The following is a 20,172-nucleotide window of genomic DNA, read 5'->3' as shown; positions in this document are numbered from 1 at the left end:
GAGGGGTCAGTGTTGCACAAATGTGTCTTTGCAACATGGGCAAATCTAAGGGACCACCAGACATAGATCTGATCCCAGAACTGTAGGCTGCTGTGTTGAGGGCTAGTGCGCCTGCATCTGATGTGTGGTCAGTTCAGTTCAGTCCCTTGGTCATGTCCGACTCTTTGAGACCCCATGGACTGCCACATGCCAGACTTCCCTGTCCATCACCAACTCCCAGAGCATGCTCAAACTCATGTGATCACAGGTGTGTTTTTGTACGGGGGAGATCAGGAATAAATGTAGGCTACCTCCCTCTGTGTGATGGTCGCCTTTGTGATGGTGTTCTGGGGTTGGGCTGTGGTCTGCACTTGGCTGGTTGTGTGACCTTGTGTGTCTTTATTACCTAGTACAGTTATGAAGGAATTCAGTGCTTGGGTCTCTGCCCTGTGTTCCTGGGTGGCTGTTTGGAGCACTGTGTGGGTGCCTGAGAGTTGAGAACCTGGTAGATTTGGGTTAGGGTCCATTGGCTTTATATCTGCATGTTAGTGGGGGTGGGGTACGGCTAAGTGTCTCTTGTGTGACTCTGGAAATCTCTGCGACTGTAACTTCTTTCTGGGTCATGGTGATTGTGGGAGGCTGTGTTGAGGAAAGTTGAATTTGTGTCTGGATCTATGGTATGTTTCCATGTGCATCTTCACTATGGTTAATTTACAGGTGAGTTTCAAGTGACCCAGCCTCACCGAGCAGTGTGTGTACAACTGGGTCGGGTAAAGACAGGGTTCCTGCCCCCTCCTCCAGCTCTAGGGCTAAAGTTTCTGGGACCTGCCAGTTACTGACTGACTGGGAGACAGGACAGGGAGGGGCTAGGGAGGTCAGGGTGAATTCTCCACCCTCCGCCCCAGGTAACAAACTGAGGAGACTTCAAACAAAGTTCTTAGGCTGTAACTGTGCAACTGACCGGGGGGGAGGGCCAGGGAAGGGCCACCCAAGTCCACTCCCCAGCCCCCTCCCTCACAGAATCTGGCTTAAGCCCCACCCAACACTGAAGCCACCCGCCCAGCCCATCCTGTCCTTGTCCCAAGTGTCCCTGAACCAGCCATCAGGTGAGAAGGACCCAGGCCTGGGGGAACTGGGAACCCTGAGGACAAGTCGGTCTGCGAGGGACAATCTATCTGAATCCTCAGGGTAGGGTGTGGAAGGCGAGCAAGGAATGGACACAGGAAATGTCCAGGTGGATCCAGGGCCAGGGGGAGGGAACAGAGCCAGGGCGATTAAGTGGGAGGGGGATAGACTGGGGCTGCTGTGCAGCAGAGGGAGCCAGTCTGAGGCCAGGGGAACTGTGGGAAGGGACCTGGGGGCCAGGAGGCTTGGGGGCCAGGCTTTGGAGGACTTCAAAAGAAAGCGCAGGGCGGAGAATGGGCCCAGACTGGGTTAGGGGAGGAGGAGAGGAAAGGTCGAAGTGGAACTTGAGGGAAGAGAATTGGGAACGAAACTCAGTTGGAGCCCTGGGAACTTAGAAACTAAAGGGTTCGGGACTCTGGGAGTAGAGGAAAGTGTAGATGGCGTCCAGGTAAGGGGTATGGGATCTGAGAGGGATAAAACCTAAGGGTCTTGAGGGTGGGGGATAGACGGAGAGGGCCAGGGAAGGTCTATACAAGACGCTGGGACCGGGAGTCCAAGGAAGGGAGTGACCTGAAAGAGGGGGCCTTGGAGAGGAGGGCTGGGGGCTAGGGTAGGGCAGAGCAGGTGGGAGGAGACGGGAACCCGATCAAGAGCTGGAACCCAAGAGCTGGTAAGGTGGTCGGGCGCGGAAGAGCGCGCAGAGTTGAGCCGGGCCCGCACCTCTCCACCCCCGCCCATAGCCTCCAGCCCGGCGGCGTCCCGGCCCCCCACTCCTCGGCCCCCAAGTCTAGGTCCGATCCAGCGCCCCCTCTCCTTTGGCTCGACCGGCCCGGGCCCCGCGATGACCGTCACGTACACGGCGCGCGTGGCGAACGCGCGCTTCGGCGGCTTCTCGAAGCTGCTGCTGCTGTGGCGCGGGAGCATCTATAAACTTCTGTGGCGCGAGCTGCTCTGTTTCCTCGGACTCTACATGGCGCTGAGTGCCGCCTATCGGTGAGGCGGCCCCGGGGGTGGGTAGGGTGGGGAGAGGATGGGGAGTGCCGTGCCTGAGGGAGGTCTGGGGAGGGGCTCCGGGGCGGCCCCGGAGTGGGTGCGGGAAGAGAGACCGGCTGCTGCGGACGGGGTCTCGCCGGTGACCCGGTGCCCCTCTCCCTCGCAGCTTCGTGCTGACCGAAGAGCAGAAACGCTACTTCGAAAAGCTCGTCCTTTACTGCGACCGGTACGCCAGTCTCATCCCGGTCTCCTTCGTGCTGGGTGGGTTCGCGCTCCGGAGTTTCCCATTCTCTTCATCCCGAGAAAACCATAGCCATTCCTGCTTTCTGAGACCCTTCCTCAAAGCCATCCCCGCACATCCCCATTTCTGCATCCTTTACGCCAGGTATGGCATCGATTCCCAGGACCTTGGAGGTCACCTAATCAGTGTATCCCCTGAAGTTCCCCCATGAGAGAGCTCCGTGTCATCTACAAGCTTATCCCTGGTCACCTCAGGGACTCCCATCTGTGTCTGCATGGGCTTACCAGTGCCTCCCCTCACATGTTCTGATCCCCAGTGTGTGTTAGCCACTCAGTCATGTCTGACACTTTGAGACCCCATGGACTATAGCCCGCCAGGCTCCTCTGACCATGGAATTCTCCAGGCAAGAATATTGGAGTGGGTTGCTATTCTCTTCTCTGAGGGACCTTCCAGACCCAGGGATCAAACCCAGGTCTCTTGCACTGCAGGCAGATTCTTTATCATCCGAGCCATCCCAGGGACCCCCTCCAAAGATCTCATAGGACTCCCTCATTTCAAGTCCATCCTGAGGGGCATCTCTCTGACAAGTCCCGGCTCCCGGTCCTCAATGATTTCGCATAATATCAGCCTTCCTCCCACCATTCTGGGCCCATAAGGATGGGGTGACCAGCTTGCCCTAGGTTTCCTAATTTAGACCCTGTCGTGTGCCCAACCCCTTCACACACCCCTGGCTCAGGGGCTCCCTATGGCCTTGGTGACAACTTACCTGTGGGCTCCATGTCTTCACCTCCATGTGTGTGCTCAGTCGTGTCTGACTCTTACGATCCCTCGGACGGTACCCCACGAGGCTCCTCTGTCCATGGGATTTTCCAGGCGAGAATACTGAAATGGATAGCCATTTCCTACTCCTGGAGATCTTCCCCACCCAGGGATCCAATTGGCAGGCGGATTCTTTACCACTAGCGGCACCTGGGAAGCCCTCCTTCACTTCTATGAGTGAGTGAAGTCGCTCAGTCGTGTGCGACTCTTTGCAACCCCATGGACTATAGCCTACCAGGCTCCTCTGTCCATGGGATTTTCCAGGCAGGAATACTGGAGTGGGTTGCCATTTCCTTCTCCAGGAGATCTTCCCGACCTAGGGATTGGACCCGGGTCTCCTGCACTGTAGGCAGACACTTTACCGTCTGAGCCACCAGGGAAGTCCTTCACCTCTATACAGAGATCCTAGTTTCCCATCCCAGATGACATCCAAGCAGCCAGGGTGATTCAGCCTGCACCAACCTCTAACCTCAGGGCTAGATCCCCAGGTTCCCAGCCCAGGTGGCCTCACATGGTCTGGGTGTCCAGTTACCCCGTGGTCCTGATGCAAGACCCAGGTCGGCTCCTCTTCCCTTGATCTGGGCTCCCAACCCCCTGACCCTAGTTTCCCAACTGAACCCCTCTCCCCTATCCCCGGCTCTCCCGCAGGCTTCTACGTGACGCTGGTGGTGCACCGTTGGTGGAACCAGTACCTATCCATGCCCCTGACAGACGCGCTCATGTGCGTCGTGGTCGGCACAGTGCACGGACGCGATGAGCGCGGCCGCCTCTACCGACGCACGCTCATGCGCTACGCAGGGCTCTCCGGGGTGCTTATCCTGCGCTCGGTCAGCACCGCGGTCTTTAAGCGCTTCCCCACCATAGATCACGTGGTGGAAGCAGGTGAGTCTCTGGCCAAAACGGGACGCAGGCGGCGGGGCAGGGAAGGGGCCGGGGCAGATAACTCCCGACCTCGCCCGCGCAGGTTTTATGACCCGCGAGGAGCGCAAGAAGTTCGAGAACCTAAACTCATCCTACAACAAGTACTGGGTGCCTTGCGTCTGGTTCTGCAACCTGGCGGCGCAGGCTCGGCGCGAGGGCCGCATCCGCGACAACGGCGCCTTTAAGCTGCTGCTGGAGGTGGGTTATCCAGGTGGTCGTTTATTAAAAAAAAAAAATTGTACCCCACCCACCCTGAGGTTGTGTCATATCGTAACTTGCCACGTGCCTTTCACAGGGCGGATTCCAAACATCCTTATCTAGAGCCTCAAGGTGTACACCTATCTCTATGGGGCGGTTTCTAGGTGAATAATGCCCCCAGGTACACACTCATCACTAAATACTCTCTAGTCCCTGGAAGCACATGCCCACCTCCCACTAGGTGACCACTCACCTCCATTCCAGGTAACCCGCCTAGTTAATCCCCATGTGTGAGCTCAGGTTTCAGCCCCCTCATGACCTATATTTGCCCCACCAGGAGCTGAATGTGTTTCGGAGCAAGTGTGGGATGCTCTTCCACTATGACTGGATTAGTGTGCCCCTTGTCTACACCCAGGTAACCTGGTTCTGCCTTTTTATATCCTGTGTCAGAGGCTCTGGAGCATTGGTCTCAAAGAAAAACTAAGGACTAGCTGAGACTCTGTCACAGTGACTAGTGGTCCTAGCTCTGGTCTCTCCATGACTTTCAAGACCTGACTGGCACCCCGTTCTGTCCCTCACCCAGGTGGTGACCATTGCTGTGTACAGCTACTTCCTGGCTTGCCTCATCGGCCGCCAGTTCCTGGACCCAGCACAGGGCTACAAAGACCACGACCTGGACCTGTGTGTGCCAATCTTCACCCTGCTGCAGTTCTTCTTCTATGCTGGTTGGCTCAAGGTGGGTGGGGGTCCCAAGGCCAGGACTACAGGAGTGTAGTGGGCAGGGGTTCTCAGGGCCCTGCTTACCTCCCCTCTCCCCACTCAGGTAGCTGAGCAGCTCATCAACCCCTTCGGAGAGGACGACGATGATTTTGAGACCAACTTTTTGATCGACCGATGCTTCCAGGTGAGATTCTCTCAGTTGAGACCATCCCTAGGCTCCTAAAGGGACCCTGGCCCCAGCCCTGCCAAGACTCTTCCACATGTCACTCCTGAACCATCCTTCTTTGATAGCCACCTTCCTATCCATCTGAGGGGTCCACCCTGTGGTGCCAGAGCTTTTCCATGCCTCACTCTTCCCTGCATATCCTCGCCCGCAGGTGTCAATGCTGGCTGTGGACGAGATGTATGATGACCTGGCCATGCTGGAGAAGGACCTGTACTGGGACGCGGCTGAGGCTCGCGCTCCCTACACCGCGGCCACTGCCTTCCTGCTGCAGCAACCCTCCTTCCAGGGCTCTACCTTTGACATCACGTGAGCCAGTGGGGGTAGACAGGGCCTCTTGGGCAGGGACTCGACTGTGTTGTCGTTCAGTCGCTCAGTATTGTCCAACTCTTAGGGACCCCATGAACTGCAGCACAACAGGCTTCCTTGTCCTTCACCGTCTCCTGGAGTTTGCTCAAACTCATGTCCCACTCATGCTCAAACTCACTGAGTTGGTGATGCCATCCAACCATCTCATCCTCTGGATGCATCTCATCCTCTGACTGCGGGCTGTGTCTAATAGAAGGGGTGGTGGGTGACCAGAACGGGGCTAAAGGCTACACCCTGGAGATTCGGAGCTAAAAGCTACAGTCAATAGAACTAGGATGAGGTGTCAGGGATCCGGGTCAAGATCTGGGGCCGGGACACTAAAGGCTACAGTCTATGAGGATTGGGCAGACCAGAAGCAACACGAGGCAGAGCCCCAACTAAGCCTTTTAAGGCCTAAGTTTGCTCAGAGCCAGAGCCAGAGGATAAGGCCAGGCTCTGGGGGTTAAGCCAAGACTTCTGGGGGAAGTGGAACAATGAGTTGGGTGGAGGCACGAAAAGTAGCGTGCCTCGGTCTCATCTCTGTTGATGAAGACGGGAGAGGCGGCAGCGCTGACCCTCTGTCTCTCCTGCAGGCTGGCCAAGGAGGACATGCAGTTCCAGCGTCAGGACGGCTTGGACGCGCCGCCGAACGAACCACACGGCGACTTCCTGCAGCGCCTCCTGCCAGTGGGCGCGAGCATGGGCACAGGTGGCCTGCTGGCCCGGCGCGTGCCCTTGCTGCGCCGCAAGAACAGCTGCGTGTCGGAGGAATCCATGGCTGCTAGCTGCGCGTGCGCGGGCGCTCCCGACGGCGCGGTCCCGGAATGTGGCTGCGAAGGCCCGCTGCTCGACTTAGGCCAGCCGGAGCCGGAGTCTGAGCCCCCCACTGGCCCCGAGTCGCCTGCCCCTGTCCCCGCTCCCAGGGCGCCCGCTGAGCCCTTCACCGTAGTGCCGTTGCCTGGGACCCGGGGGCCGGCTCCGCCCTGGCTGCCCAGCCCCATTGGCGAGGAGGAGGAGAGTCTAGCCTAAGACCTTTGGACCCTGAATTCCCAAGGACAGGGAAACAAGCCTGCCTGCAGCAGTTTGGGTCTGCATAAGCCGCGTGTGGACTCGGCCAGCCCCCTTCTTACCTGCCTGCGCCCCAACTTTACGTTTGGCACAGAGCGTTGGAGCGCCTCCTGTGGGCCGAGGGCTGCACTGAGGCCGGGATATCCTTCCAGCTTCTTTGAACAGCTGGGCCTTACTACCAGCTCTACTTCCCGCCACTGGCCACTGCGTGAGAAGCTTTTATCTCTGCGACCTGCCTTTCTTCTTTCTTTAGACTGGACATATAAGTGAGTGCCCATCTCCTGAGCTGTGTGGATGAAATGAAAGCGGCTTTAAAAATGTTTGGTACATAATAGGTGCTCAATAAAATTGTAGTTTTTTTTTTTCTTTTTTCTAAAAACCCAGCTCCTGACAGGCATTATGCTAGGTAAGCTTTAAGGATTATTTGATGTCCTGTCTACTTCCAAATTCTGCTCTCTGAAATGGCCCCATTCAGTTCATCAGTATAGGATTCACAGGTCCCAGGACCATGCTTTCTCCCCCCAACCTTTTATTTATTTTTGGCCACGCCCCGCAGCTTAGTTGCAGGGATCCTAGTTCCCCAGTCAAGGATTAAATCTGGACCCGTTGCAATGGAGTGAGAAGTCCTAACCACAGAACCGCCAGGGAATTCTCCTGCCAGCCTTGCTTCTGCAAGTGACCCCTCTGCCTCTTCAATGTTCTAGGTCTTACATCAATCGTATGTAGATGACTCCTGAATTTGGAAGTCCAGTCAGGGTCCCTTCCCACACTCTAGATGCAGAGAGCCACCTGTCTACTCAACATCTCTATGTATGGATCTCATAGGCACCTTGAACATAACATGCTCCCCAAACCAGTTCCTTGTCGACTTGCCACTTGTTCATCTTCTATCAGCTTTGTTCTTCCTGAGGACGAAACCTGGGAGTCATCTTCAATTTCTTTTTTTTTTTTTAATTAATTTATTTGTTAAAAAAAAAACATTTTATTTATGTGGCTGCATTGGATCTTAGTTGTGGCACACGAGATCTTCGTTGGGTCATGCAGGATCTTTTGGTTTGGTGCAGGCTTAGTTCCTCTATAGCATGTGGCATCTTAGTACCCTAACCAGGAATCCAACCTGTGTTTCATGAATTGCAAGGTGGATTCTTAACCACTGGACCACTAGAGAAGTCCCTTAAAAAAAAAAATATATATATATATATATATATATATGTTTTGGCCACACAGAGCTACAAGTGGTGTCTTAGTTCCCCAACCAGGGATCAAACCCAGGCCCCCAGTAGTGGAAGCACAGTGTTAACCACTGTACTGCCAGGGGAGTCCCCAGTTGATTTCTCTTTCATCCCTTCTCCTTATCAACCCAGTAGCAAATCCCATCAACTTAATCTTCCAGTTGTATCCAGAATCCAACCATTTCCCATTCCTTTAGGATTCCCACTCTGGCCAGAGCCCTCACTATCATCCAACCACCCACATGGATAGTGACTCGGTCTCTCAGCTCTGACCCTAACACCTCCACAGTATGTTCCTCCCACAGGACCAAAAGGAGCCTATGAACGCTTGAATCAGGTCACATGCCTCCTTTGCTCAGAACCATCTGTGTTTCCCACTTCACTTAGAATAAAAGCTAAGGTGGACTTCCCTGGTGGTCCAGTGGTTAAGAATCTGCCTTGCAATTCAGGAGACTTGGGTTTGATCCCTAGTTGAGGAACCAAGATCTCATACTGCAGAGCAACTAAGCCCCTGGGCCACAACTACTGAGCCCACACACTCTAGAGCCTGTGCTCCACAACAAAAATAGCTCCCACTCGCTGCAACTAAAGAAAGCCTGCGCCAAAATGAAGACCCAGCTCAGCCAAAAACAACAACAACAACAACAAAGAACATAAGCCAGGCTTTTCTTAAAAGCAATGATCTTAGCCCCTTGCCCACCATCTCCCCCTGCCCTCAGTGCCACAGAGTCCAGCCAGGTCAGATTAAAAGTCTTTATTATTTTTCTTCTCAAATATAAAATCACTCTATCCCCTGGCAGCTCACTAACCCCAGAGAGAAAATCAAGAATAAGAATCACATTGCTAAAAGGGTAGGCCCATTCCTGCCTCCCACCTGCCTCCTACACTCTTGTCCCAGCTGGGAGAGAAAGGGGCAGAGACTGTGACTTCAAGGTTCTCAAGCAACCAAGTGAGGCATAATTCTGGGCCCAGGGTGGATTAAGCTGGGCAGGTGGCAGGATCCTGAGATCCATCAGTGCTTGTCGGCAGGGCGCATGTTCAGGGTTGCTAGGCGTCCCAGGGGTCCACGGCGAGCGTTGGTGGCCAGCCGCTGCTGTGCCAGGAACGACTGGGCATGGGCAGGGGCCCGCTCTTCCCCAGCTCGCTGCTGCAGAGCCATGCCCTGGAGGGAGGGAGAGACGTAACCGGGGTCAGATGAGCCTCCAGGACACCAGCACCCCCCAAGCTTCCAGGACTTCAAGCAGGTGATGGTGCACTCACCATATTGTACCAGGCACTGATGAGCAGCTTTTCTTCCTGCTCCCGCTGACTTCGACTCTTGTCAAAGTCCATCTGCTAAGGAGGGAACAGTCAAGGGACTGGATATACTGGGGGCAGTGAGAAGGGGTTAGGACACCCACCTCCAGGTGCCGAATTCGGACATCCCGCTCCCGGAGCTGTGTCCTCAGGGCGTGGAGATCTAGGGGAGCCCCCCCAGGTGGCTGCTGCTTGGGTTCCAGGGTCTGTATGACCTAGGGTTGGGGAAAGCCACAGTCAAGGTGACCTTGGCCTCACCGGCCATGATGCAGAAGTCTGTGGCATGATGCAGTAGGATAGGCGTGGGGCCAGGAGGCAGAGTCGCCAGGTGGGCAGCAGTGGCTGGGGCAGGAGGCCAGCAGGGTGCCCAGCATCCTCACCGCACGCGCCCTGTCCACATAGCGGCGGTAGCGCTCCTCCATGGCCCGTAAGTCCCCGTCCTTCTTTTGCAGGCTGTGCTGAAGCTCCTCGATACGCCGGGCTGCTGGGGGGACAAGGTGGGCCCTAAGCTCTGTGCTGAGCTTGGGGGCTCCCCCAACCCATCCAGGCCGCTGAGCCGCGCCCCCTCACTGCTGCTGTCGGCGGGGGGCTCCAGTTCCTCGAGGTACTCGCGCTTCCGCTGCAGCTCCAGATCTGCTTCATGCAGCTTCTGCCTGCAGGTGGGGAGCCAGAGGCAGCCTCAGTTCCCGGCCGTTTCTCTGCTTCCCAGAAGTGTTCCTGCTGACCTCTCCGCCTGACTCCAAGCCTGGGGGCTATATGTCCCAGCACCACCATCTCCTCAGCCATCAGAGCCACAACCCTCCATGACCCTTATCAGGTGGCCCCTGAACCAGGCCTCCCTCCCCTATCTGTCCACTTCTCTCCATTCCACAGCCCACATGCTGGTCCAGGCACCATCATCCCTTGCCAGCCTTCTACTCTCAACTCCTCAGTTCCATTCTCCACCCAGCAGCTAGGGATCTCTCTAGAATGCAAATCTCTTCTAATGAAAGGAAATATAAGCTAATAGTTTGCATTCTGCCACCTGGGGCAAAACCCCAAAGATCCCTGTAAGTGAGACTAATATCATGTATCATGGACTTGGAACGTGGTATAACATCTACTAGTGAACCTTTGGCTGTATCTACTAAAATTACAAACCCATATGTCCTGGGAGCCACCCATTCCTTTTTGTGTGTGTGTGATATATTTGCACACAAGCAAAATGATACATATATAAGATTTTACTTTGTTGCACAGATTGAAATTGCAAATGCCTAGAAAGAATGAATTAAATCAATTACAATATTACCAAAAAAATGCTATATGCCAGCCCTTCTAGACCAGAATTCTACAGAATTAAGCCCTAATGCCTCCAGGTATTCATCCTCTATAAGGAAATAGCTTTCTGTGCTCTAGGTTGGCATTAGGTACATTCCAGTCTTGGCAGAACTGAGAGAATAGTCATGAAAATCATTTTCTGTAAGGTCCAGTTTCCCCATGGAACCCCAGCTGACAAAGACTGTTATATCAAGAAATTAATAATAAGGTCTCCCTTTATCTATTCATACAAAGAAATTTCCCCAGTTAACTGGCTAAGTAGGGAAAGCAAAGTATACATATTATACTACCTTTTCTGTAAATAAGGAATAAGAGTAAAAATCTATATTCATATTCATTTGAATTTGCTTTAAAAATTCTAGAAAAATTTCCATAATGAACTAATAGAAATGGGGGTGGAATGGGGCAGAAACTGAGTTAATGAGGGAAGCCTGAGATCTTTACCCTTTATTTCTGTACAACTTGGTATACCTTTTGGTTTTTAAATTATAATTGTGATAGCTATCTAAAATAGTTTCTTTCTTTCTTTCTTTCTTTCTTTCTTTCTTTAAGAAAGTTCTTTTTAATAAAGAACTTTATTTTTTTGGAATTCCCTAGTGGTCCAGTGGTTAGGACTTGGAGCTTTCACAGCTGTGGGCCCAGGTTTTATCCTTGGTTGGGGAACTAAGGTCCCACAAGCTGAGCTGTGTTTTCAAAAATGAAAAAAAAAAAAAAAAAGGCTTATTTTTTTTAGCAATACAAAAAAGTAAGGTGTGTGACTTTGTCACACAACCTTGCTGAAATTCCCTGAGTGACTCCCAACTGTTCCCCCAAAATAGTCCACACACCTTCCTTTGGTCTATAAGACCCCAGGTGAGCTGACACTTTAGTCTGAGTGTCAGCTGACCCCCTGGCCTCATAAACAACTCCCCATGGACACCAGATCCATCCCCTACACCTTTGCCCCAATATTTCCCCCCACCCGACTCACAGATGTTCCTCCAACTTCCTCTTCAGCAGGATTGACTGGAGGAGAGAAGAGGCTCCGGGTGAGTGTGGGGATGAGGTTGTCCAGAGATCCCAACCTTCTTGGAGGGTGAGGGTCAGGAGTGGCACTCTGAGCCCAAGGTACTTACTATGGACTTCACAGGGCATCAGGCAGCAGAGGGGAGAGAGAGGAGGGTTAGTGGTGGGCACAGGGGAGGGCCAGGCAGGGAGGAGGTGGGCACTCACGTCCTCAGTCTTGCCCCCCTGCTCCTGCAGGGCCTTCTGAAGGTCGTCCACCTGGGCCCTCAGCTCCGACAGCTGCTGCTGGTTCAGCCTGCGGAGGTGGGGGCCCCGCTCAGTGCCTGCGCCCTCCCTCACTCCCCCTCCAAGCTTAAGGGGGAGGCCCCCCTCCGCAGGGTGGGTCCTCACCGGTGCTGCGTCTCCAGGCCGTGGCGCGCACGGTTGGCCTCCTCCAGGTGGCGCTGCAGCTCCTCCTGCCGTTCCCTGTCTGCCGCCTCCTGCTGGCACAGGCGCTTGTTCTCCAATTGAAGTCGCAGGAGTGTTTCCCTGCGGACCGGGAAGGAGTAAGCAGGGCTGGAGATGGGTCACCACTCAGGCCTACAGGGCTCCGGGAGGGAAACTGGGCGGACGGGGCGGGAGAGGGACAGAGCCCAGGGAAAAGGCCCAGTCAGACCCTGGGGTAGGGTTAGAATACCCGGGACTGAGCCTAGGAGTGGGTGGGCGGAGCGCTGGTGGGGTGGCACGAAGTGGGCGGAGCCATGAGTACAGTCTAGGGGTGGATTCGGGGAACGGCAGGGCTACACGAGAGGGTTAGAACACTGAGATGGGGCTCCGGGAAAGGAAAACACTGCAAAGAGGAAAGCTGGACTGGGAGTTCATGTGGGCAGGATACAGGACACTGGTCCCAGCAGGGAATACACTGAGAACAGGGCTGTGTCCTGGGGGCAGAACCTGATTTGGGCGGCGCTGGGCAAAGAATTTTTGCCTGGGCAGTGGAGACAAATGAGTTGGACCTAAATGGTGCACTGAGGGTGGATCCCAAAGAGGTGAGGTGAGCCACCAACAGGGCTAGAGTCCCGGCCAGGTAAAAGCAGAATTAGAAGTGGGTGAGCATAAAGGACTTCCCTGGTGGCTCAGATGGTAAAGAATCTGCTTGCAATGGGTTGGATCCCTGGGTCAGGAAGATTCCCCTGGAGAAGGGAATGGCAACCAATTCCAGTATTCTTGCCTGGAGAATTCCATAGATGGAGAAGCCTGGTGGACTACAGTCCATAGGGTCGGGGAAAAAAAAGCTCGGCTAGGACTTGGGAACCAAGCTGAGCAGATCTCGCTAGTGCTAAGTACCTGCTTTGGGGAGGGGGTTGAGGGTGGGAACTGACAGGCTCCAGCGGGACCAGAGCTCTGAGTGACTGACCCCTTGGATACCTGAGCTCTGCAGGTAGGATCTCGGCTGCTAAGTTTCCCACAGCCGGTGAGGTGGGATCCAGTGAGGGGTCTGGAGAATGTGAGAAAAATCTTCAGGTGGTGCCACAGTTCCTGTCCCCATCCCCAGGATCCTTGGATGAAGCATCTTTGGGGACTCAAATTTGGCCAATGCCTGACTTGACAAAAACGCCACACCCAGCTTGAAAGGGAGCCATGATATTTGGCCTGAGTTTGCCTTTGCTCACCCCCTTAGAGCCCCGAAGGACAGCTCTCGCTGCTTTCCATTGGCCCACGTCACCTCTCTCCACTTGAGACTCCCTCCAGCATCGCCTCGCTCTATGACCCCAAACTAGACAAGCCCTGGGCACTGCCTTTTCTGCTTGCCCTAACAGCACAGGTGGCCAGGTAAGGCTCCAGGTCAGTGCTCTCCCAGGCCCTGGGATGAACCTCCAACTCACCAGCCTGGGCCAGCCCCCGTGGCTGCATCTGGGCGCAGCGCAGCTCCTCATTGGCCTCCCGCAGGGAGTCCCGCTCTGCCAACAGGCGCTGGAGGGACAGGGTGCAACAGGCCACTCGAGGCAAGATCAGCCTCCTAGGAAATGGGCTTTGCCCTGATGGGCAGGGTGGGGCTTGGCCAGTAGGACCTCAGCCTCACCTCCTTTTCCTTTGTCACCGACTCATACTTTTCCTCCAGATTGTGGCACTCAAATAGCCATTTCTCAGCCTTCATGGCCTCCTCTTGCCGTTGGCCCTGCAGTTCCTGAACCTGAACAGAGGCGAGGGGAGAGGACTACAGGGTGGGAGGGAGGGACAGGGACTGAGTACAAGGTGAAAGGGCGGGGCCAGAGGGACCAGCAGAAAAATGACTTGGAAGAGGAGGGGCTTAAGTGAAAAGGCGGGGCTTGCAAAGCTAGAGCAGAGCTGTCCTGTCTAGAGGGTGTGGCCTCTACCTAAACGAAGGGGCGCGCTCTGGGTGGAAGGGCTCAGCCCTTTGCTGAGGGTAGGCCAAAGTCAGTAGCCAGCCGAGAGGAGCCCCCACCCTAGTCCGGGTCCAGGCTCCCACCCGCACCTGTCGCCGCTGCGCCTCTAGCTGGGCTCGCAGGGATCCGGCCCGGCGCAGTTCTTCCTCCAACTGTCGTGTGCGCTCGGCGTGGCCGGCGTTGCACTCCTCCAGCTGCCGCACCTGCCGCCGAAGCTCCCGCAGCTCGCCCAGGCGGCGCCTGCAGCTGTTCAGCGTGGCTTCCAGCTGCCCGGCGCGCTCGGAGGACTGCCTGGGGGCCGGGGCAAGTGGGAAGAGGAGGTGGGGGTCTGCTTGGGTCTGCAAGGGTTCAGCTTGGATGTGAGGCCCTCAGGGCGGGGGATGGTGTCAGGTCAGCCTTGGGCATTTGGTTCACGAAGGTCAGGGGTCAGCGGGGCCTAGTGATGTTGGGGGATCATTAGGGAGCATAAAGAAAGACCTAAACATAAATGGTTGTGTTCGTGCTCGGTGGCTCAGTCGTGTCTGACTCTTTGGGACCCCATGGCTCCTCTGTCCATGCGATTTTTCTAGGCAAGAATACCGGAGTGGGTTGCCATTTCCTTCTCCAGGGGATCTTCCCGACCTAGGGATGGAACCCACATCTCATGTGTCTCCCACATTGGCAGGCAGATTCTTTACCACTGAGCCACCTGGGAAGCCCCAAACATCAATGATTACCCCAAGACCAAAATCAGGGGTTTTCTGGGAAACACAAAATGACTGGGGCTACAGAAGGAATGATGGGGCCCAGAGGGTCTGAAGAGCCTCCTTGGACACTCTGGGCTCATGAGATGCCTGTGGGGTCAATAAGGGCATTGTGGGTGCAGGGGCCATGGAGGGGTCATGGGGGATCTTTGAGGCACAGCAATATGGGGTTCTTGAAGATATGGTAGGGGCTCACTAGGAACTTTTAACATATACAGACGTGTCATGGGGATCACAAGGGAGCTCTTTGAGGCTACAGAAGGCACACTGAGGTTCAGGGGTGGGTACTATGGGGGCCCACAATGCACTTTGTGGTTTCAGGGATGCTGTGGCATCATAAGAAGGGACAGTCATGTGATGGGGGGTCAGAGGTGTCACCAAGGGCAAAGTTATTGCATCGTGGGGTCCTGGGGGGCCACCATGGATCCAGGGACTTTGGTGTTCTCCAGAGGACATGATGGGTTCCAGGATAGCGTTGCAGTGTTCAGGACAGTACTTTAGAGTCTATGGGGCATTGTGAGGGCTCACTAGGAATTTGGGGGTTACAGAGGTGCAGTCTGGCAGTGGGGACCTGCCACTCACCGAAGCTCGTCCATCTCATCCTTCAGAGCCTGCGCCTCCTGGGCCAGGCTGGTCAGCGCTTGGTTCCGCTGCTGCAGCTCTGCAACCTCCCGCTCCAGCTCCACGCAGCGCATGCGCTCGTCCTCCCTGCCGCTCTCCAGCCTGGGGAATGGCAGGAGCGTCACATGAAGTGACTGTACCTGCCCCAGGCCCCTGGTCTGCTGGCCCTGACCCTGCCTGGCCATACCTGAAGTTCTCTTCCTGCAGCTGCTCCAACTGGGTCTGCAGCAGCAGCAGCTTCTTGGCAGTGAGGCCGCTGGCGCCCTCATCCTCGGGCCTGCCCACCCGCTCCCTTAGAAGTGAATTTTCCTGAGCCAGGCTCTGCTTCTCCTCTGACAGGAGAACCAGCTGCGGGCAGGCAGGGCATACAGATAAGCTGGAGCTGGGAGGGGAGGCTGTGCGGGCAACCCTACCCTGGGAGCACCTGAGAACCCCCATCTCGGCCCCACCTGCCGCTCCAGATCCAAACAGCGCTGCCGCAGCTCTTCCCCCTCATCAGCCTCCTCACTCAGGAAGTAGTACCTGCGGGACTGATGAGAGGAGTGGAGGGACGGGGAGAAGCAAAAAACTCAGGGATCCCGGGAGGAGGATGGGGAAAGGCAGGCTGGGATCTCCAGGGACAGAGCGGAGGGAGCTGACAAACCCTCAGGGTCTAAGAGAGAGCTGGGACCTGAGGGGACTGGAGGAAAGGCAACTCGTGAGCCCTGGGGACCTGGCAAGAGACTAGGATCCTGGGGGATGGGAGTGGTTTAGAGGCTTAAGGTCAAGCCCCTCCTCCTTAGGCAGCCCTGGAAAATCAGTAATAGGGGCGGACTTTAACAAGGTCCCCACCCCTTACCTGGCTATCAAAGTTCCCATATGTCTCTGGTGACAGGGAGTCAGAGGTGTCTTTGGTCATGAGCTGGAGGAAGGGGAGAGGGCAGTGGGAGAACACTGAGATGAGCTGGCGCCTCTGGGGGCAGCCTCCGAAGTTTCTACAATCCAGCCTAAGAATCCTCGTCTTTCAGAACAACCCCAGTCCAGAGGCTGCCCCATGTGTCCAACAAACAGGGAGTCCTGGTCCTTTCTCCCCCCAGCCCCCAGCTTCACTGCAAAGTATTTGGGATCCTAGATCCAGAGAAGGAACTGAACCCAGGCCATGGCAGTGGAGGCATTCACTCCTAACTACTGGACCACCTGAGAATTCCTGAGGCCTGGCCCTTTTAGCATGGTAGGTTGTGACTTCGAGCTGGGAGGAGCTGGCAGACACATGAGACAGAGAAATCTGGCCAACTGAGTTCCACACAGAGCCCAGGCCTCACCAGGGCAGAGCCTGTGCCCAGCTGCCTCTGCCCTAGAAATGTCCCCTCCCCTCAAGCTCCTTGCCACAGTGGGCATCCCCACCTACCTCCTGGATGGCTTCCATCACCACATGCTGAACGGATTCCTCTAGTGTCATGATTCTCTGGATGTGCTCTGAGGGTCAAGGTTGGGGAGACTGAGGCGAGGGTCGGAGGGGCAATGAGGGTTTTCTCCGGTCTTCCCATTAGGGACCACCTCTAACCTCCCATACCCTGCTTTTTCTCGCAACTGATGGCACAGCCCAGAACCAGCTGAAGCAGCTTGCCAAGCTCTTCTGGGTCTGAGAACTCGCCAATGAGGCTCACATCTGGAAGGTGCTGCTCCAAAATGGGATGCCCCAGGACCTGGGGATGGGGGGATGAAGAGGTATCAGGGGCTCAAGGATTTCCCCCGGCCTCCTCCCAACCTAACCTACTAAGTCCCTTTACAGTTACTCACATCCTGGGAGTACTCCACTAGGCTCTGTAAGATCGCCTTCAGATTGCTGACCTGGGGAGGGAAAGGAGTTGTGTCCAGGGTCTGAAAGCCCCCCAGAAGGGGCCAGGCAGACCCCACCCTGAACCTGTCTAGCTCATCCTCTTCTTCTCTGCCTCACCTCCTAATCCTTGGTCGTCTCATCCTGTTTGGTCCCATTCTCTGTCTGAATGTCCGCCCTCCTAGCACTGACCTGCCTGCTCTTCTTCTCCACCTGCCCATATTACTTACATGTCCCAGAGATCCAGTCACTTCTCACCACCTGCCCCACCACCCTTTGACCCTAACCATCATCTTCTTTCACGTGAATGGTTACAACAGCTTCCAGTCTTGCTGCTTTCCCTCCATTCCTCTACAAACAGCCAGGGGGAGTTTTTCAAAGCCCCAGCCAGGTTTGTGTCTTTCCTCTACTAAAATCCTTTCTTGACTTTACACAGCTTAAAATAGAATCTACCTCCCTGCTCCAGCCTGCCAGGTCCCTGATGACCTCATCTACCATTCCTACACCCCTGCTTTCTGTTCTAACCTCCCTGCCATCCATTCCTCGATCACACCAAGTTTATTCCCAACAGCCTTTCCATTTGCTGTTCCTGGGGTCTGGAATCCCATTCCTCCGTATCTCACATTGGAGATCAGCCCGTCTAGAGTAACCACCCACCCACTCTCAGTTGGCTGTCTCTCACGACCCAGCTTTCATTGGCTTCATAGAGCTAACTGCTATTGGAAGTCAATGTTAATGCTTGTGTATGCAGTTTTTTGTCTGTGTTACTCCTTGCTGCACACCCAGGCCTGCTTAATACAAGAATGAATGAACAAATACATAGTTAGCTGGTCCCCATACATCTGTCCCTCTTCCTGTCCATCACCCAGGATATGTCTAACTGGCCGGTCCCTGATCAACTCTTCACCAGTCTGTCCCCCATTCCTGAGACCACCTGTCACCTTCAGCCTCCGGTTGGGACCTGGGTCCTCTGAAATGCCCTGGAGCCACGCTTCGTTGAACCAGGAAGGGTCTCTGGGGGTGAGAAGGTGGGATGAGCTGCTGGAGGACTCCTTTGGGACCCTCCCCCTCAGCCTCACTCACATCTGGTTCAGCACAAAGGCTACTGCCAGGCCACTGCTCAGGTCCTGAGGGCTGGTACAGGGGGGCGGGACATTGAACGTCTGCAGCTGAGGGAAGAGAGGAAACCACAACAAGCAGAATCAGGGGCCGGGACCAAGGAACCACGCCCCTCTCGCAGATTTTTCCGGTCAGCAGGACCCTCACAAGGTTGGGCGGAAGTTGCTGGCCAATTGCTCCAGCAAGCCAGCTCCGTGGGGGTGTGGCCTCTGCTCACCTGGACCGACCAGAGGGGGCGTGGCCTCACTCTACCGCTGCCCAACAAACTCCGCGCAACCAAGCGAGGGCAGAATCACAAGTCACCTGGTCCCCATAGGCACCACGTGACCAGGCCAGCTCACCTGGGCCCTCCCCTCTACAAGACCCAGCCACAAAGGGGCGTGGCCTCACCTGTTCTTTCCAGCAAAACTGCCACGAGACGGGGCAGGTGCTCAGGCCAGAGTCCAACTACCTAGCAGGCCGACGACCCCCTCCTCCCAGCCCCAGGACGGAGGGGGTGGACAGAGCCAAGTTGGCGTACACCTGTCCCTGGCCCCGCCCCCGACCTACCCAGGTGAGCAGAGACCCGCATAGTTCGGCCTTGTCCATGCTCATGGCTCCCGATCGGATTCGACCCCGGCCGTGCAGCCCCGCCGCCGCAGCGGCGTCCAGATCAGCCAACAGCGAGCGCCAGCAGCCCCGACCTCCCGCTCTGCCTAGAGCGCCGCCCCGCCCCCTAGGCGCAGGCCCCGCCCCAGACACGTGATCTCCTCCAGGCTCCAGCTCAGGCCTTCAGACCCGCCATGTTGGATCCGGGAAGCCGTTTGGGCGCCTGTACTGCCGCTAGGGGTCAGTCTGGGCCAACCTTGCGCATCCCAAGGGTGGCCTCGCCCCTTTTCCTCCCCGAGCTCTTTTTGAGGTAATGGAGACCTCGCCGTCTTTCTTCAACCGAGGTGGAATTGCCCCACCCTGTTATACAGGCGCATTCACGTCCCTTCCCTTCAGCTGAAAGAAATTCTGCTGTCTAACCACATTATGATCGGAGCCTTTGCGCGGGAGAAGGGCAGGCCATAACATATTCTATGGACTTAGGGAACACTAAAGTTTCTTCCCAGTGGAGGGGATTTGATACTCTTGACCAAGGGTAGACAAGGGGATTCGGGTCCTAAGTCAAGGGCAGGATAGCTAGTTCTGGGTAGTGAACAGACATATTTGCCTACCCTGGATCCGTCCTTCACTCAGCTTTCCCAGTCCTTTCCCCTCTCTGAGCCCTGCGCCTCAGAACCCATTACCGGGCCGGCCTGGTCGCCTCGGCCCACGAGGGGGCGCCCGGACCGCAGGAACGCAGCCTAGAGGGGAAACGACAGGCCTGCTCTGAGACCCCTGGGCAGTGAACAAGGCTTAAAAGGAAAGTGCTAACCGTACTACGTAACAATAAACTCGCAATCACTATTTATGGAGTGCCTACAGAATGCAGGTCTGCGCTAAGATATTTAAATATATAGTTGGTTGGAATCTCCACGACTCTAGGTAGCAAGGGCTCTCGTAATTCCCGGTGCGCAGGCGAGGAAAGAGGTTCTGGGCGGATCCGGTTTAGGGGGCTGGGAGGCGGGTAAAGCCCCGGCCGGCGTCCTCTGACGCCGAGTTCCCCTGCAGTCCCTCCCCCGCGGGGCGGGAGAGGTAATGAGTGGTAATTAGAGGTTATTAGCTGTACCCAGAGGGAGGGGCGGGCTCTGCTTTGGGGGTGGGTCTAGGTCTGAAAGGGCAGAGCTGCTCCCTGCAGCCTAGAGTCTGGTTCTGGCGACCCCTACCCGCGCCCCGCCCGACCCCAGCAGTTTGGGGAGGATGATAACAGCTTCCCTCTTAACACCCCCTCCCTGCATTCCGCCTTCCCGCAGTATCGCAGGAACACAATCACTCTAGCACAGACTCCAGCTTACAGCCCACTCATACGCGCGACCGCACACACGCAGGGACCTTGAAGGCTCGTCTACACACCCACATCCCCTTCCCGAGTCG

The 20,172-nt window shown here is 55.8% G+C and overlaps 2 protein-coding genes across 8 annotated transcripts; one reads left to right on the top strand and one right to left on the bottom strand.

Moving 5' to 3' along the window:
* BEST2 (bestrophin 2) lies at positions 1,076 to 6,939 on the top strand. Of its 2 annotated transcripts, XM_018051745.1 has the most exons (10): positions 1,076 to 1,167; positions 1,845 to 2,097; positions 2,264 to 2,358; positions 3,806 to 4,039; positions 4,122 to 4,276; positions 4,614 to 4,691; positions 4,860 to 5,012; positions 5,100 to 5,180; positions 5,374 to 5,528; positions 6,161 to 6,939. In XM_018051745.1, exons 2-10 carry the CDS (start codon positions 1,946 to 1,948, stop codon positions 6,594 to 6,596), a joined length of 1,539 nt encoding a protein of 512 aa, XP_017907234.1. In that variant the 5' UTR covers positions 1,076 to 1,167; positions 1,845 to 1,945; the 3' UTR covers positions 6,597 to 6,939. The 2 variants fall into 2 exon arrangements, with proteins under 2 accessions (XP_017907234.1, XP_017907235.1); XM_018051746.1 differs by lacking the exon at positions 1,076 to 1,167 and having other exon boundaries at positions 1,570 to 2,097.
* On the bottom strand, positions 8,607 to 20,172 carry HOOK2 (hook microtubule tethering protein 2). Of its 6 annotated transcripts, none has more exons than XM_018051266.1 (22): positions 20,152 to 20,172; positions 18,139 to 18,224; positions 17,997 to 18,069; positions 17,019 to 17,069; positions 16,792 to 16,924; positions 16,627 to 16,694; positions 16,078 to 16,140; positions 15,689 to 15,769; positions 15,427 to 15,587; positions 15,201 to 15,341; positions 13,965 to 14,166; positions 13,551 to 13,661; positions 13,354 to 13,441; positions 12,896 to 12,965; positions 11,879 to 12,016; positions 11,696 to 11,783; positions 11,454 to 11,488; positions 9,734 to 9,816; positions 9,544 to 9,647; positions 9,268 to 9,378; positions 9,128 to 9,202; positions 8,607 to 9,029 (listed from the first exon to the last, which is right to left on the bottom strand). In XM_018051266.1, the coding sequence occupies exons 1-22, from the start codon at positions 20,155 to 20,157 to the stop codon at positions 8,880 to 8,882; spliced, it is 2,118 nt and encodes a 705-aa protein (XP_017906755.1). In that variant the 5' UTR covers positions 20,158 to 20,172; the 3' UTR covers positions 8,607 to 8,879. The 6 variants fall into 6 exon arrangements, with proteins under 6 accessions (XP_017906755.1, XP_017906751.1, XP_017906752.1 ...); XM_018051262.1 differs by lacking the exon at positions 20,152 to 20,172 and adding an exon at positions 18,724 to 18,880; XM_018051263.1 differs by lacking the exon at positions 20,152 to 20,172 and adding an exon at positions 18,724 to 18,880 and having other exon boundaries at positions 9,128 to 9,199.

This window comes from Capra hircus, chromosome 7, assembly GCF_001704415.2.
Source record: "Capra hircus breed San Clemente chromosome 7, ASM170441v1, whole genome shotgun sequence".
NCBI classification, from domain to species: domain Eukaryota; kingdom Metazoa; phylum Chordata; class Mammalia; order Artiodactyla; family Bovidae; genus Capra; species Capra hircus.
The sequence above is the reverse complement of the archived record's forward strand: the minus strand, read 5'-3'. Positions and strand labels throughout refer to the sequence as shown.

Coding starts and splice junctions, on each gene's coding strand:
- HOOK2 (XM_018051262.1), bottom strand. CDS start 18,768: ATGAGCATGGACAAGGCCGAACTATGCGGGTCTCTGCTCACCTGG. Junction 15,770..16,077: donor ATGGGAACTTTGATAGCCAG/GTAAGGGGTGGG, acceptor TCCTCTCATCAG/TCCCGCAGGTACTACTTCCT. Junction 15,588..15,688: donor GTTTGGATCTGGAGCGGCAG/GTGGGGCCGAGA, acceptor GCCTGCCCGCAG/CTGGTTCTCCTGTCAGAGGA.
- BEST2 (XM_018051745.1), top strand. CDS start 1,946: ATGACCGTCACGTACACGGCGCGCGTGGCGAACGCGCGCTTCGGCGGC. Junction 5,013..5,099: donor TCTATGCTGGTTGGCTCAAG/GTGGGTGGGGGT, acceptor CTCCCCACTCAG/GTAGCTGAGCAGCTCATCAA. Junction 5,529..6,160: donor GGCTCTACCTTTGACATCAC/GTGAGCCAGTGG, acceptor TCTCTCCTGCAG/GCTGGCCAAGGAGGACATGC.